The sequence below is a fragment of the Emydura macquarii genome, unplaced genomic scaffold (genome assembly GCF_026122565.2).
Source record: "Emydura macquarii macquarii isolate MOO-44397 ecotype Brisbane River unplaced genomic scaffold, CSIRO-AGI_Emac_v2 contig_212, whole genome shotgun sequence".
NCBI classification, from domain to species: Eukaryota; Metazoa; Chordata; order Testudines; family Chelidae; genus Emydura; species Emydura macquarii.
The window spans coordinates 98,182-114,690 of record NW_027130349.1 but is presented as its reverse complement, the minus strand read 5'-3'; the positions used below and the strand labels follow the sequence as shown (position 1 = coordinate 114,690).

The 16,509-nt window shown below is 39.0% G+C and overlaps 1 protein-coding gene across 2 annotated transcripts in view; it reads right to left on the bottom strand.

Annotated features, from left to right (window-relative positions):
• The window catches only part of GAREM1 (GRB2 associated regulator of MAPK1 subtype 1), a 101,895-nt gene that overhangs the window by 16,166 nt on the left and 69,220 nt on the right, over nucleotides 1–16,509 (bottom strand). For both annotated transcript variants that reach the window (XM_067546073.1, XM_067546083.1), the window contains exons 2-3: nucleotides 14,245–14,375; nucleotides 2,038–3,216 (exon numbers count right to left, since the gene is read on the bottom strand). In XM_067546073.1, the coding sequence (XP_067402174.1) occupies nucleotides 2,038–3,216; nucleotides 14,245–14,271 (1,206 nt within the window). In that variant the 5' untranslated portion in view covers nucleotides 14,272–14,375. The remainder of the gene's footprint in view (nucleotides 1–2,037; nucleotides 3,217–14,244; nucleotides 14,376–16,509) is intronic.

Genomic DNA, 16,509 nt, shown 5'->3' with positions numbered 1-16,509 from the left:
ATGGAAACACAAGTCTTTGAGAGGCTGCACACAACCCTCGTTGAAAATGTACATTAATAACTTTAGTAGAAATTGGTTCCATTACATGGCAAGAAATACACTGAAATTGCTGAAGTTGCTCAGCCAAATACTACACACGCCTTGATGAGTAATGCACACCACTAAGACACATTTACAAGAAGACTTTAAAAGGCAACGTTCATGAAAATTATCTATACACCAAACTCAGTTATACTAACCCAGAATAATACTGAATTAGGATTTCTGTATTTCATGTGCTTTTATTCAGCATTATAAACAACCAAATTGAGAGTAACAGTATATACTATTCACTAAGAAAGTGAATTCCCAATCTACCCCATTCCCATGGACTTCTGTCCTTTCTAGGAAGTTCATTGGTCTATTTGGAATGCATATTAGGCTGACATGGCCGTTTGTTTGGACAATTTACATAGCATTGTCAAAAAAACATTGTAATTATGTAGCTCCAACTGTTTGTCAGCACAGCTCTTGGAGTTATGTATACAGGTTAAACAAAGCTGCAGTCCCAGCTTGTGGAATGGACACTGATTTTCAGGAGGGCCTCATCTTGAGTCTCCAGTTCTGTATGTGTACTTCTCCAGCAGTGGTATTGCACCCACAGATGAGAAGGTACCACCACTGTGTGCAAGTGGAAAAGTGTATTTGCAGATGTGTATGTGTAAAGGGTTAATAATGGTTTGGGGGGAGATGTCTGCGGAGCGCGGGAGAGGTTGGGGTTTTTTGTTTTTAAAAAGGTGTTTAAGCTCCATACATTTTTCTTCATTAGTTAAACTTGAAAGGAGGACACGAGTCACACAGGATAGCTTTAAGACATTCAATAATTGCCAGTCAGTGCTTTTTGGCTAGGAGGTTCCTTGGTTTTAAAAATGTTTAAGAAAGGCTCAGTAACAGCAACCTATGTAAGGTTATCATCTCCTCCCAAGCCTGATTAAGGAGATTGGGGGAGCCCCTAAGTGTAAGACCCAGAGGCAGAGGTATGTGTAGCTTCACCTCCCTGGATCTTTAAACAAGTTCCAGGATGGCATTAGGAGGGGGAAATAACTACTACTGAGTTTATAATAGGAACCTTGGCAGAGGAGATCTGAGCTGTGTGAAAAGTGATCATCAAGGCTTCTGAGTTAAGAATGCTGCAAGGTTCCAACTTTAAACATAAACTTCTTTTAATAAACAGCACTTTCTCCCTAAAAAATCTAGCATTAGCTCAAGGCACCTGTCTTCACCAAGACCAATCTATTACTGCAAAACTTAGAATTTCTAGGCCAGCTGTTTTAGAGATGTGACTTTTGATCAAAACAAGTTAAGAAAAATGTCTCAAAACCAAAGAACTTGACTTTTGAACTCTTCTCTCTAACAAATACCTTGTCCAGTTTGCCTCAGACTTTCCTAAGGGGAAGAGAGGGAATCTACCCAAGGATAAGATTGGTTTTGGATTGGTAGAGGTTGGGATTGAGGAAGATGTTTTAAATATACTGCAAAATACATTCAGGTTTATAATTGAGGAGAAAGGAATCTATGATCATTTTCAAATTTAAGTGAATTGTGCACTGTGACAAACTATTAACTCAAGACACACATTGCAAATACTGAAATATCAATGTGTAGCAATATCTGTGACTGAATTGAGGATGGCGTGAAGGGATTCTGAATGGGTTCATGTTCAACACACTTCAGCCACAAGAAGCATGAGCAAAATGTGAGGCATTTAAGGGGAGATATAATGGGAAAAGCAAAGGGATCATTTAAGATCTGAGAATCTTTATTTGTAGGAGCAATAGCCAAGACAATATAAATCCAAAAGGGTAGGGATTAAATGTTAGTTATTAATCGTTTTAAACTCAATCCTATGATACGATTGTCACATGGCAAGAATTAGGTTACAATATACATTTCTGTCTTCCTTCCCCATCTCAAGGCTGAGTCTTGCCCTAATGATTCCCATGCACACTCTCAGTTAAAAATAAACAAATAGAATAAAAATAATTTACACTGACTTACAGCTTCTGATTTGGGAGGCACTGGAGGTGGAGGTAGGGAAACATCTGAAGACTTTGCTGATGCTGCTAGAGTTCCAGGTATAGGAAGAGATGCAGTACCGCACTTTGACCGGAAAGAACTTCTGTAATTATCACATTTGATTTTTTCACTTAGTGAGCGACTAAGAGGCTGATCGTTAGGCTTCCCGGACTCTTGGTCCAGCCACAGTTCTTCATAAGGGAGTTCTGGTTTTGCAGGTAGAAACATTGATTCTTCACTAACTTCAGGAAAAAGGTAATCACTGCTACTATCACCAGAGTCCTGGTACTGAAGAGCATCATGGGAAAACAGGGCCCATTCGCTACACAAGTCTCTGCACCCATGAAGGTTCACTTCACTATTTCCATGCAAGTTGTTTCCATAAACACAAACTGAGAGCCGGTGAAACGACTGCGTTAGTTCATCCCGGGCATAGCTAAGAGAATTGGGCACATGATTGTGTCCAGTACACCGACTTTTCTTAGGACTCTTACAGTCTTCATTCCAGTCAGTTTTCACATCTCGCACTGCACGGGAATATTCATCTATATCAAACTGTTCCTGGCAGATACTGAACCAGTGTTGGACCAAGTTTTCATGCCACAGCTCACCCTTCACAAGACTCTCTGGGAGGCTAAACTTTGGAAGAGTCAAATGCAAGGGAAAATGCATTGGAATAACTTTGTTACCACGCAGCACACAACAAACCACCACAGTCTTGGTTTGAATGTTGACAAACTTGTATCTATGCCCCTCACGGATAAAATGCAAGTCATAAGGGTTTCTTGGTGGGGGGCTTGGCACAGTTACATTAACAGGCAACCTTGTTTTTTCTACTATATTGCGAATTGTGTGCTCACCTTCTTGCATCTGTAGCTCCAGTGGACTGCGGGTGCTAAATCTGCCCTTGCATTGAAAAGGAAGGCTAATGCTTTCATTGGTCCTATGGTTCATGCAGATGAGACACGGCATTTTGCCTCTGCCTAGTTTGCTGATGGAATTAAGTTTCCCAATTTTCTTGAAGATGGTGTTGAGTCGTGACTTTTCCTTGGAAGTTTTTGCATAAAGGATTTCCGCTTGTCCCATTAAAGTGAGCTCATCCCCAGTGCTGAGAGTGATATTATAAACCTCGGTGTCTTCATTGCATTCACCTGAAGCCACCTGCAATACAAATATAAACAAATAAAAATATTTATCTTTGCCCAGTGAAAATAGTACCTGAATTCATACCAAATCTATTTAGGTTGGATTGAATAGCAGGATGGGAAATTACATCTAGAAAGAAACTGTCAATTATTTTTGTTTTAATAACTTTAATTGCGCCACACAAGGATTTTATCATTGCAGCCCATAGAGCTAGCTTGCTCTTATTATATTCCCTGTTTTGCATTATGTTAAGCAGTAATGCAAGGAACCTACAGGCCCGTGTCCTGTCAGACATTAGCTTCAGCAAGTTAGCACAAGGCTGGAGGCCTATGAACTTTGAACAGATAAATGGCCCAATGGAAAACCCCAAGTACTGGGGGGAGCTGAAAATAGAATTTTAAAAGGGAATTTCTGAGCACAGGCACAAGGGTATCATGGCAACAAATTGACGTACATAACAAGTACATGAGCTATATCCACAGATACCTAACCACAAGAGGGCCATGGTAACAAACTGACATATATGATAATAAGCTGAGATCACTGATATACTAACCAATGGGGAAGGATACTCCAATGTTAGTAAGGTGAGGAAATACAAATAAGGGAAAGGGGAAAATCCCCTACTGAATATGCATCAAACATAGTGGCATCAGCGTATCATATTACAAAAGTTACATTCCAGCCTTGGAGCAGTAGGAGAAGGAGATGTAGTCCTTGGGAGGTGCCAGAATGATGGCCACTGGTGATGAAGGGGAAGATGACGGTGACGATGAAGATGATGGTGAACATTTCAAGTTGTTTTGCAAGAGATGGTGTGAGAATATGGATGTGCAGATATACATTCTGTAGTATCTCTATCTATCTTACTGAATTGGGTTGCCTGTGACTGTGCTAAATGTACTAATAAACTATTTGTAAATATAGCACAGTTCCTATACGATAAGTGTTGCAACTGTGCACATTGGGGTTCCCAATTATATAATAATTTGAATTAAACTGGGCCTGATCTTGGTACAAGAACCTGTCAACTCTTAAAGTGATAACTGAGGATTCTTAAGTAATCAATATATATATAACCTACAGATCAGGCTACATCATGAAAATCTGCAAAAGTTAAATTTCTAATATACACTGCATTTTACTCTGCTCTTGCTTGAGTAAAAAGTAGAATCACCTGGAACCGACATAGGTGCCAGAAAAAGCATGACTATACAAGACTAGTTTTTAGAGAAGGACAAATAAAATATTCTGGCCACTTAAGTAGCAGCCATCCAAAAGCTGTAGAGTATATTTGGGAGATATTGGTATCCCTAGTTATCTGACACCCATTCTCTCTCCTGTTTGCTGCTTTCTGGAACTTTCCTGCAGAGATCTTGGATGAAAAAGGAGAAAAAAACCCTCCTTCCCACCAACTTCCTTCCCTGACGAGCAGAGATGGCGCCTTTATTGCTCCTCTCCTTTGTTATCCAGTAGTAAAGGTACCTTCTTGGTATAACCCCTTCCCAGGCCTTCAAGACAGTGAACCTCCATCCCCTGTGATGGAGGGCACTAGGCCAAAAATATTGGTTGTGACACCTCTGCCCAGGTCTCCCTACCAGACCCTAGGCTTCCCCCTTGGTTTTACTGGGATTATGATTTAAGAGTTTAGATAACATATATATGGTCACATTTCCTATTATGGAAATTGTACCAGAAGGTAAAAAAGATGCCCAGGTTTGGTTGTTCTATGGTTATTACCTCAAGATTGCTGAACTCTAGATCCTCTCTCTAGAGACAGACACTCCTATCTGCCTTATATATGGGTGTCATAAAAATACCTTCCCCAGTGAAGTAAAGGAACTCACCTAGCCCTTTCTCAGCAGGATCAACATGTGTATGCAGAGTAAGGTGTTTCAGGCAAACCCTGCCATCCTGTTACAGGGACCTGCTGTACAGTGTAGTACAGCATATTATTGGCTGAGCATGATAAGCAGTGATTTCATTTGCAATTTTTTTTAAACTATATAAAAATTGTCTTCTCTGCCCACAGAAAACCCTGTTTATGTGCAAAACCCTAATTCCATGCTTCAAAATCTGACATTGCTAGCAAATAGCCACCACACAAATTATTAAGACAGCTTACTAACCAATTTTATCATCTCAATCTGTTAAATAAATGAGAAATGTTGTAAGCAATTGCCCTTCCCCATAGAAGCTGTGCTCTGCAATTTGTCCCTATTTGTGAAAATGTGATCGACTACTGTGAGTCTTTCACAGCAAGTATGAACAGTGCATTCAAGACAAGTGCCTCGGTATGTTCAGCATGTCTGCTTAGCATTTCACTTTCAGTGTTTCCTGAGAGGAAGTTATTCAAGTTCTGCATTATCTAAACAACACTAATCGGTCTAATCCAGGAAATTACCAGAGTTTTATTGTACATAACACCCATCACAATTTACAGTAGTGGTCAGGCAACATTCTGAACTGATTTATATATAAGGAAAACATTCAGTCTTCCGCTGATAACATTTTCCTCAAGTTCACTCCAATTTGCTCTTCAAGACCAGTACACAGGGAGTTACATTCAGGATTTGGTAACTGGATGTCATTGAGACTTCAGTGGAATTGGTGGGAGTTGAGGACACTCAGCACACATTGTGCATACCACACTGACTTTCTTAAAGAGTCGTCTTCTGCAAGAATGTTTATTTCCATAGAACTGCAACTGTATGTATATTGTTTTGAAGAGGCAGGGCACATAGTGAGAAATTTAAGACTTGAGAGGTAGCTGTATTTTCTTATTGCACTTTTTTTTTTTAAAGGGTGCCAGTGGGTATAAAGGGAAGAGCAAGGGAGGTGTTATAATCTGATTGCTGAGTTGCTGCTTTGACAACTTGTAGTTCCCTAGAGACCTACAAACAATCCAGAACAGCAGGAAACGTTTAGCTAGATATTAAGCTTCTGAGGTGATTAACCCCATGGTTTCACAATGAAGAATGCAGTTCATGGGTCTGCTGAAGTGAATGCCACTTATCAGTGATGTCAGATTCCTTTCTTAAAGAAAAAGAAAAGCAGCATTTAAAATCAATAATAGTGAATGGATTAATAAATTGGACAAGTTAATTTTGTAAAATTTAATTTTCTTTTCAACCCAGACTCTTAGCAGAGAGTTCTTTAGCTTTACTGCATAAATTCACAGGGCGATGATTTAGGAAATAAAGCTAAATTTTACTAATGACGTAAGTGTTGAAACAATAGAAAAGTCTTGCCAGGATTCCAGTCTGGCACTGGCCTTGAATAAAATACAACTCTGTAAACTTCATTCTGAATGGCAAATTTAGTACAGATCAGCTGTTATCTGAAACCATCAGAAGAGAACCACACGCACATACACAAAATTAGCTTTAAAAAGGAAAACCAGATGTCGAAAGATCTTAGCTCCCGCCTAAAAATAAGACTTAGCACCCACCTAAAATCCTCATTAAAGTGAAATTAAAGTTGAAGGCAGATCGCAATGGGCTAACTCCAACATTCTTGAAAGAGAGTTAAGCAAACACTAACTCTCCTTTCCTGGGTTATGTCTACATTTGATTTTTTAGTCTTATTTTAACACATTAATATCTGTACATTCTAGTGTAGAGTATGTAAATGTTTATTCCAGTACACAAATATTTTTTGCTGGTCTGACTAGCAAATATGTGTTATTTACATTATAATTTCCAGTTACTTTAAACTAACTTCGTGTTAAAACACAACCATAAAATTAGGAAGTAGACATATCCTTAAGATTACATTTCTCAAACAAGGCACCTAAACTACTGTGACACTGCCCCTGTAGCAATGTCCTGAGAAATTTAAACACTCACTAACATTTTGATTCATAACAATTTCACATTATCAATAACCACAAAACTAGAATACCTTAACCCTACCGTGCCAGTGCTACGATATGGCTCTCTTTAATACAAATAGCACTATTTAAGTAATCACTTCTCATACTTAAGGACCTAATCCTACCGGGTCTGAGGGCACCCATTTCCTCATCGAAGGTGCTCAGCACCTTACAGTATCAATGCCTATGGAGTCCACGGTGCAGCCAGTTATCCAAGTGTCATGAGCCACAGAGCTAGCTTGCTTCCATATATGAAGATAAATACTAAAATGGGTGAACTTGAATGCCTGGTATTAAATGAGGATTTTGATATAATAGACATCACAGAAAGTTAGAGGAATGATGACAATCAATGGGACATGGTAATACCAGGGTGCAAAATATATAGGAATGACAGAGTAGATCATGCCGATGGGGGAGCAGCACTATATGGTGAAAGAAAGTATAGTCAAATAGAGTAAAAATCTTAAATTAATCAAACTGTACCATAGAATCTATATGGATAGAAATTCCATTCTTGAATAATAAGAGTATAGCAGTAGGAATATACTACCGACCACCTGACCAGGAAGGTGATGGTGACTGTGAAATGCTTGGGGAGATTAGAGAGGCTATAAAAATAGAAGAAAACTCAATAATAATGGGGGATTTCAACTATCCCCACACTGACTGGGTATACATGTCACCTCAGGATGGGATGCAGAGATAAAATTTATAAACACCATTAATGACTGCTAAGACGACCAAAACAATGCCACCATGGCTAACCAATGCAGTTAAACAGGCGGTTAGAAGCAAAAAGCATCATTTAAAAATTAGAAGTCAAATCCTACTGAGGAAAATAGAAAGAAGCATAAACTCTGGCAAGACAAGTGGTGAAAATATAATTAGACAGGCCAAAAAAAATTTCAAGAGCAACTAGCAAAATGCTCAAAAATTAGCAAAATTTTTTTAAGTACATCAGAAGCAAGAAGCCTGTTAAATGATCAGTGGGGCCAGTGAACTAATGAAGTGCTAATGGAGAATTCAAGGAAGACAAGACCATTGTGGAGCAGATAAATGGATTATTTGCATTGGTCTTCACTGGAGGGAGGGAAATTCCCACACCTCAGCCATTCTTTTTAGGTGACAATTCTGAGGAACTGTCCCAGAATGAAGCCTCAGTAGAGGAGGTTTTGGAACAAATTGATAAATTAAACAATAATAAGTCACCAGGAACAGATAGGATTGACCCGAGACTTTGAAGGAACTCAGATATGAAATTGCAGAACTACTAACTGTGGTATGTAACCTATCATTCAAATAAACTTCTGTAGCAGATGACTAGAGGATAGCTAATATGATGTCAATTTTTAAAAAATCCTCCAGAGGCGATCAAGGCAATTACAGACTGGTAAGCCTAACTTCAGCATCAGGCAAACTAGTTGAAACGACAGTAAAGAACAGATGTATCAGACACACAGATGAACATGATTTGTTGGGGAAGAGTCAACATGGCTTTTGTAAAGGGAAATTATGCCTCACCAATCTATTAGAATTATTTGAGGGAGTCTACAAGCATGTGGACAAGGGTGATCCAGTGGATACAGTGAACTTGGACTTTCAGAAAGGCTTTGACAAAGTCCCACACCAAAAGCTCTTAGGCAAACTAAGCAATTATAGAATAAAAGGGAAGGTCCTCTCATGGATCATTAACTGGTTGGCAATTCTGCTTGAACCCTGCTTCTCCCTGACTGCCTGGAGGGGACTCCGCTTGCCTGCCGCTGGCTGGGTAAGCAGTTATCTGACTCCTCCATCTCCCACCCATAACTATCCTCTGCATCCTGTCAGTATTTAGACATTTCACCATAAAAACCTGAGGCGCTTGCAGTTAGCTTTGTAATAACCAGATCCTGGGCTAACAGATTCCCGGCCTTCTGCCTCAGAGTTGCCTCAGCTATGGTTTACAGTTATTACCTCGTAAACAGGAAGCTTCCTTAAGTTAACATTATATTGTTAACCCTGGCAGAATCCTCAAGTAACTTTCTCTTCCTCCCACTACACCCAGTTATTTTTGCCTTCATGATTGCTCTTGCAAGATGCATTATCTTACACCTACTAACATTAAATATCATACTCTGTATCACAATTACCCCCTGCCCCTCTTAAATCTAATTTACATGTCCACTCCTCCTTTTGTGGTATCTGCAATATTTGCTGCATTGCTTTTCAAAGCCATTTCAGACATTGAATCACTCCCAATACTGGTGAGAAAGGTTGAGGACTTATCTTCCACCAGAAGGATCCTCTTCCATATATTAGTTTCCCTCTGTTCTCTTTCTGCCAGTTATCAATCCATGTCAGCACTTCAGCATTAATGCCAGTATTTTGATCTCACGCACTGGCTTTCTACAAGACATTTTATCAAATGCACCGCAAATACAGTGATGACTTACATCACTGTAATCTTTTAAACTTGCTGTCTCCTGCAATTCAATGGCAATTTAGATTGACTAAAGTGACATTTACTGCAGAAGACAGACGCCTGGTAGATAAAAAGTGATTACCTAACAAAAATTTTGTACTAGAGGAAAATTAACATATTGCCTCTCATAAATTAGTGCAAAATAATAGATTCTGCCAATAGCTGACGTGATCAGTTTACAAGCCCTAGTTGTTCTAATCTGTTACAATTTGATGAAAAAGTGTTTAACCATCTGGATATATAGATGTTTATATCAAAACTTTTTATTTAGTTGCTTTATATATAGCTTGTTACATCTGCTGCATCTTATTATGAGGGAGTGCAGCAGTTACTCTACCATCAAGGTTACTTCCCATCAATGCTAACTAAAAATCCTTTAACTACAAAGCTTTATATTCACCACTGCAGCAGGTACTTTTGAGCATCGCAGCAGATTTATAAACCCAAGTAAGTTATTCATAGACAACAAAAAGATTTTTAAAAAGTTTATTTTTTCTGATAACTTTTTATTTTTCTAAGGATTGTTGACTATATAAACACACACACACACACACACACACACACACACACACACACACTTTCTAAGAGGGATAGATAAACTGGAAGAGTAGGCAGTTGCCTACATGATCAGAGACTGATAGGCAAGTAGTAGCATACTTCTTGTCAGTAGTATGCATGCTCTTATGCTTTTATTTCTGAGAAAAAATGCACTCTATAGGGACTAGCATAGTAAACCACTGTGAAAAGGGGATTACTTAAACACATTACTTTTCAGAGACTATAGATTCAGCCAAATGATTTGTTCAGTAAGAAAGCAATGAATAATTAGTTAGGAACTACAGCACATTTGCATCTTCTAAATGCTCTACAAACATTAATTCTCACAATATCTCTTGCAGTAATTCTTCTGTTAACTCATTTTGGAGATCATTTCTCCATCACTGAGATAAGTGATCCCTAGCCACAGAGTCAGTGGCAGTCTTCAGAATTCAGGAATTCACAGCTCCCGATCCTATGCTCTATCTGCCAGACCACACTGCGTCTCTTCATGGAAGCTTTAGCAAGTTACATGTCCAATAAGATGTGCGGGGTTTATTCTTTTTTTCCCTCAATCATCTGACTAGCTATGTAGGTATTTATATGGACTCTCTCCCTGTAACATCTGACCACCTATCTGACAACCTGTTGCTATTAGTGTGGAAAGAGCTAGTTCTCTGATGCAGCTCAGCTTTACACTAGTGATTTCCCCTCCACCTGTGGAGAATTAAGAAAAATCCATCTCCACTAGTATAATATTGCTATATAAACAAAGATCTCTGTGGCAATTTACCAAGTGTTACAATGAAGAGGTTACCAAATAGCATTTCAGCAAAGGTCAGGTACTTGCAGAGACTACACATTTAATCCAGAAATCCTTAATCTTTTAAAATGATTCCAGTTCTCATTTCAGTGTAGACTAAATATGGATCAAAGAAAGTTTGTACCCAGAATATTCTAAATTCTCATATACACACACACACACACACTGCAGGCTCTTTACCCATCAGAAAAACTTAACCTTGATACTGAAGGGCTCATAAATTGTTAATAATTCTATAATAATTCTATTCCCATTTCTGCCTGCTGTTACACAGTACTGTAAGCAGCCATGTGCACTGCCTCTCCTATCTCACAGATGAGCCAACGGATTTTGCACCATGTCTGCCTGCCACAGGTATAAGGGAAAGGGGTGAAGAGATGCCCCCTATACCTAAATGTCAGGAGAAAAGGAGCCATCTTCCCCACAAAGTGAACTAAAATAACCTCTTGCCCCCACAAACAGCAAGATCCAAATTCACAACATCCACAGCCACATCAGAAGCCAGATTTTTTCCTCTCTTTACAGTGCTGATTGTAAATCCTGTCCCACCACAGGCATTTAGATGGAGAGGCAAGGATCACACAGGACCAGCCATAACATGAGCGGCAGTTGCATATTCATGGCTGGTTCAATGTGAATAGACAGGGAGTAGTATAGCTGTTATTCTGGTGCAACCAGGAAGACAAGTAGCTTTCTCTTTGACAGTGAGAAATCGTAAACAGTCACATCACTATTTTTTTGCATCTGGAAACATCAATTAAGGGTGAGGGAGAACTAGGAGCAGAAGCTTGGAGAACAAACTGTGGTAGGAAAAGCAGACAGGTACAAAACACAACAAAGGGGTGGAAAGAAGGGGATTCAAACAGGAAGCAAACTGCACTGTCTGTGAGAGAAAAAGTTGAGTTTTCACTGTTTCAGAAGGAAAAAAGTAACAAGGTGGAAGATAAAGAAGACAATAGAAAAAGAGGGAGGAAAAAAACATGAAAATATTGTTAGGGTGACAACAGCAAGCTGTATGAAATTTGATATTTATACTACTTCCTATATTTTATTGCACTATGGTGTTAATTGATAGAACAGGTCTAAAGTATTAGTAAAGTAATAGGAGTAAAATTGCTGTTGTTGAGACGACAATAATACTAATATGATGCATGAGCATGGAGCAATATTAACTGGGTAGATATTTTTTAAAACCCTGTCATAGTGGCAGCATATCTGGGTTTCTTAAAAAAAGGCTCGTCTTCTAATTCTTGATGTAAGAGTTTTCTGCTGTCAAAAAACTGACACAACAGCTTTTGTTACAAGATTTCCTATGCTGAGATCACTGGTTGAGAATCAGTGATTCTCAACTTTTTTCCATGCCAGTACCTCACTTCCTCCATCCAGCTGGGATCCAGCAAGACCTCTACATATGGGAAGAGTGGGGTGGTGATGGTGGGGCGGGGGGAGTGGAGGGGATGGGGTCACAACTCCCAAGTTGAAGAACCCTTAGTGTAGATCCCAAGAACTTCTCATGAACACCTATGAAAATGCTGCACACATGCAGAGGCATCAAATATCTTACATAAGCCTTTTTCTTTCCTTCTTGTATTTGAATACCAAATAATGCTGTGGTAAGTTAGTTTTCTATATTGCATATATTTACAGCATATACAACTGGAATGATTTACTGTATGTAGACTTTCCTATGCTTAAGTCAATTTCATAGGCTCATATGACATTTGTATTGTACAATATTTATTTTATTACAACCTTGTAAAAAGTTATTACTTGAACTAGTTAGTGAATCCTGTTGAATCACTTCACTTTTGTTGTCATTTTTGGAAGTAAAGAGGCTTCGTCTGGACAGGTATCACTGATTTGAAAGAGTGGGGAGGAGGGAGGAGGAGAAGAGCTAAGGCACTGTTAAACCTAGTATTTATTTAAACTGAAGAATATTACTATAAATAGGGATTTTCTGAAGACGGTATTGATATTAAAACAATAAGTGACACAACTTTCAGTATAGTGAATTGGCAAACTATTTTAGCAAAGTTTCTTATTCAGCTTGTGGGAACATTTTACATTTAACAAGCTTTTAATTGTATATTCCTCACCCTATAAAATCATAGCTGTGCATTTCACGGTCACTGCATTTTAATTTTTCCGTGGATCAGTTGAATAATGCCAGTACATTTGCACAGTGCTGCACAGAGCTATGAGTCCCACTATAAGAATGTATTTAATCTTGTTGTGTTTAGCTTTGTCCTTGGAATGCAAAACTGCTCAACACCTTGATGGGAGGGTACAAAGTCATCAGGTGCCCAGTTACACACATCCAGGTTAATCAAGAGTCTATATGAAAACAATGTGTTGTTTGGAAAGATGCATTTGTTTTGTCAAATGTTAAATCATATTTTACATTTATATAGCACCCTTTCAAACATCATGTTTCACATGTATAAGAACTATGGGCTAAATCCTGGTCTGCTGCTGCAGCAGTGCAAGGGGGATGAAGAGTCAGCTAGGGATTCCTCTTTGGTAAAGGACTCCGTGGTGGTAAAGCCAATCACGTAGGCTCCTATCCCAGTATCGGAAGTATGGTCAGATCCCCTCTTGCTCCAGTTCCAAGGGGTTGTGTAACAACCCTAGTTGGTGTTCCAGCTGGCACAAATTAGATCAGCCTTGAGGCTGCTGTGACCTGTGTTGGGGGCTGAACTAGCTTGTCCCACTGAAACTACAGGTGAGAATTTGTGTGGATAGATTCAGACATCACCCTATTTAATGCAGTTTCAGTCTTCGTGTTTGTGTGTGGCCCCACAAGGCCCTTTCCCACTCCCATATGAATCACTGATCCTCTCACAGACTTAAGATGTATACAAGAAAAGCAAGTGGGTCTTTTTGTAGTTTTGCTTTATACACAATACTATTTAACTGCAATAGTCTGCCATGTGATTAGAGACAAGTAACTCCATCACCATACCCTTCACACTGCCTGGAAAAGAGGCGTTCTGGAGACTGAGTGGAGCAGCTGGTGCCTAGCAGGGAGTAAAATCCAGACTGCTTAAGGGGGAGGTGAAACAAAGGACATTTTGTCTAAAATCTGGCAACAGCACTCGAGTTAGATGGATGGATTATTGGGGGTGCTCCGTTAACGAGCTGTAGGATCAAAAGGCCCTTTGAAGAACACACTGTTTTAATACTACAAAAAATTATACTGAAGATCACTCTCTAAGAACATAAGACGAAAGACTCATCTGTCTTAAAGTCACTTTTCCCACACAATGCAGTTGCTCATTTGCCATGTATATAAAGATTGTAATGGTTAATCCTTTAGACGAGGATAAATATTTATTCAGGGGCTACCTTAACGTTGAATGTTATTTCCTCCATGACGTAAACCCGTTCAGGAAATGCTTTAGCCACCTCCTCCACACTGTTAAAATACTGCACTGGCTCCTTAATATCACGGTCTTGTTCCAGCAGCTTAAACTGTCCTGAAAAGAGATGAGAAATGGAAGAACGGTAAGATATTTACATTGGACAGCTGTCACCGTGGCAACTATTTGCTCACTTCTTCACTATTTTGCTTGGTCAGTTTCATCAGATTATTAAGACTTAAGCAACAACAGAAGAGATTGCAAAAGAGTCTTCATAAACCTGTAAATGAAAGGCTACTAAGTTTCACTAACCCAGAATATAAAAATGTGTGGGAGGTGAAGTCCAATTAAACAGGATCCTTTTATCAGATGCTCTCTCTAGAACTGGCAAGTAGCTACTCGTGATTGTACATGGGTATACTTCTACCTTATAGCTTCTGTGTAGAAATACTTCGATTAATAGAAAATCGAATACTTTGATATACAGAAAACACAAAAATACCTTGTGCCAAAAAGAAACCAAAATAGTGTTTGAAACTTTGAAAGTATCATTAGACTGCAATAAAAGAGTTGAAATAAATCCCATCTCCTTACACCATACTTTGATAATAGCAGTGGAGTGGCTGAGTGCTTTCCACATGATAGTTTTCAACCAGAAACAATGTTTCAAATAACTTGTTAGAGATAGGGCCACTTAATCCATCATTAAAAAAATCTGGACCTTTAAAACAAACAAACAAACACTCTAACACACCATTACCAATACAATTAGATCTCTGCGGCATCAAAATGAGCAATTCAACAGAAACTTAACCAGCCGGCCACTTCCAAAATCTCTTTCCTGCCCCTTCATCTCTGCCCTCTCCAAAAACCTTATTAGACAGGTAACTTTTGGGGCATGCCAGAAGGGCCCCAAATTTGGGCTGCTTTGAACCAAGGAGGGGAGGAAGCAAGCCCCAGAGTCCTGGAGCCCTGACAGTAGTTCCCTCTCTTTTATAACCTGGGGGATCTCGCCCAAGTGTCCCATCTGACAACCTCCATTTGTCAGCAAGGGGCTGTAATCTTCTAATAAGGGTAGAACAGCAGTGTTTGAGGATACTTTGGGTGGACTCATAAGATAGAAGCTTGCCTTTCTTGTACAGATTTTACGGTTGTTTTAAGGTCTGACCAGGAGGGCTGATAACACTGGCTCTTAAAGATCCCTGACATTTCCCACTACAATACCCTGTTTTCAGTTGCTTATAAAGCTTTAACAAACTTTAACCATTTGGGCTGAAATTTTCCCTTATGGTTGCTTGTCTCAGGTTCAATCTTTTGGAAAATTTCAACCAAAACAGTTTGGCTGCTTCCACAAACAAGTCTAGGGACACATGAGTTGTTTTGCCCATGCTAAATAATTCTGGCAACCTTTTATTTGAGAAACTCTAGCTCTCTCTCGTCCCATGATTGGGGCGGTAGGGGTGGCAGGTCCAAGTTGTAAGAGTCACAATTTGCACATGATGAGTAGAGAGTTGTTAGAGTTTAACAGAGATTATCCAGAGATTCCATCCTCACTGAGCATGCTCCAGCTCAGGGCTGAAAAGTGTTGAGAAGGACTTTACCTACAAGTGCAGCTTTGGGCTGCTGTGGGCCAAGTCTGGATCCAGGCACTGAAACAGAGAGTGCTAGTAAATATACTGGGGGCAACAGCAAGCCAATTTTCCATTTTGGAACAAATGTATCTATAAATTACTTATCTCCTAAACTAAAGACAAGTCTTAGTTAGAAAAGAAACAAACAAATAAGACTGTGTGCAGCATGTAGCAAAACACTACTACTTTTGAGAGAAAGTAAATTGAATTAGAAAACTTAAAAAAATGAAGGCAAGCTTGAACCACAATCACATGACATATCCTCATTTTACTTAGCTATTTGATAATGAAGTATTGTGAGGAAACAAAAATAAAGTATGCTTTCAGAGGAGTGCGCATGCAACTCTCATATCATGGGATGTTTTATATTAGAGTGAAATGGTAAAAAGCTAATAAAATGTTTCTCTTGTTAATCAAACAAATTCAAGTTTCACATAGAGTAGGGAAGGAAAGAAAGACAGTGTATTAAGGAGATATTGCACTCTTCAGATACCATCTAAATAGGTTGAGAAATGAGATTATTTCCATGCAAAGGTGCTTGTAATGAAAATAGCAAATGTAATAGCAATCAAAAAGATGAGCATGGAAACATGAAACAGCCAAAAAACCAAAAAACTAGA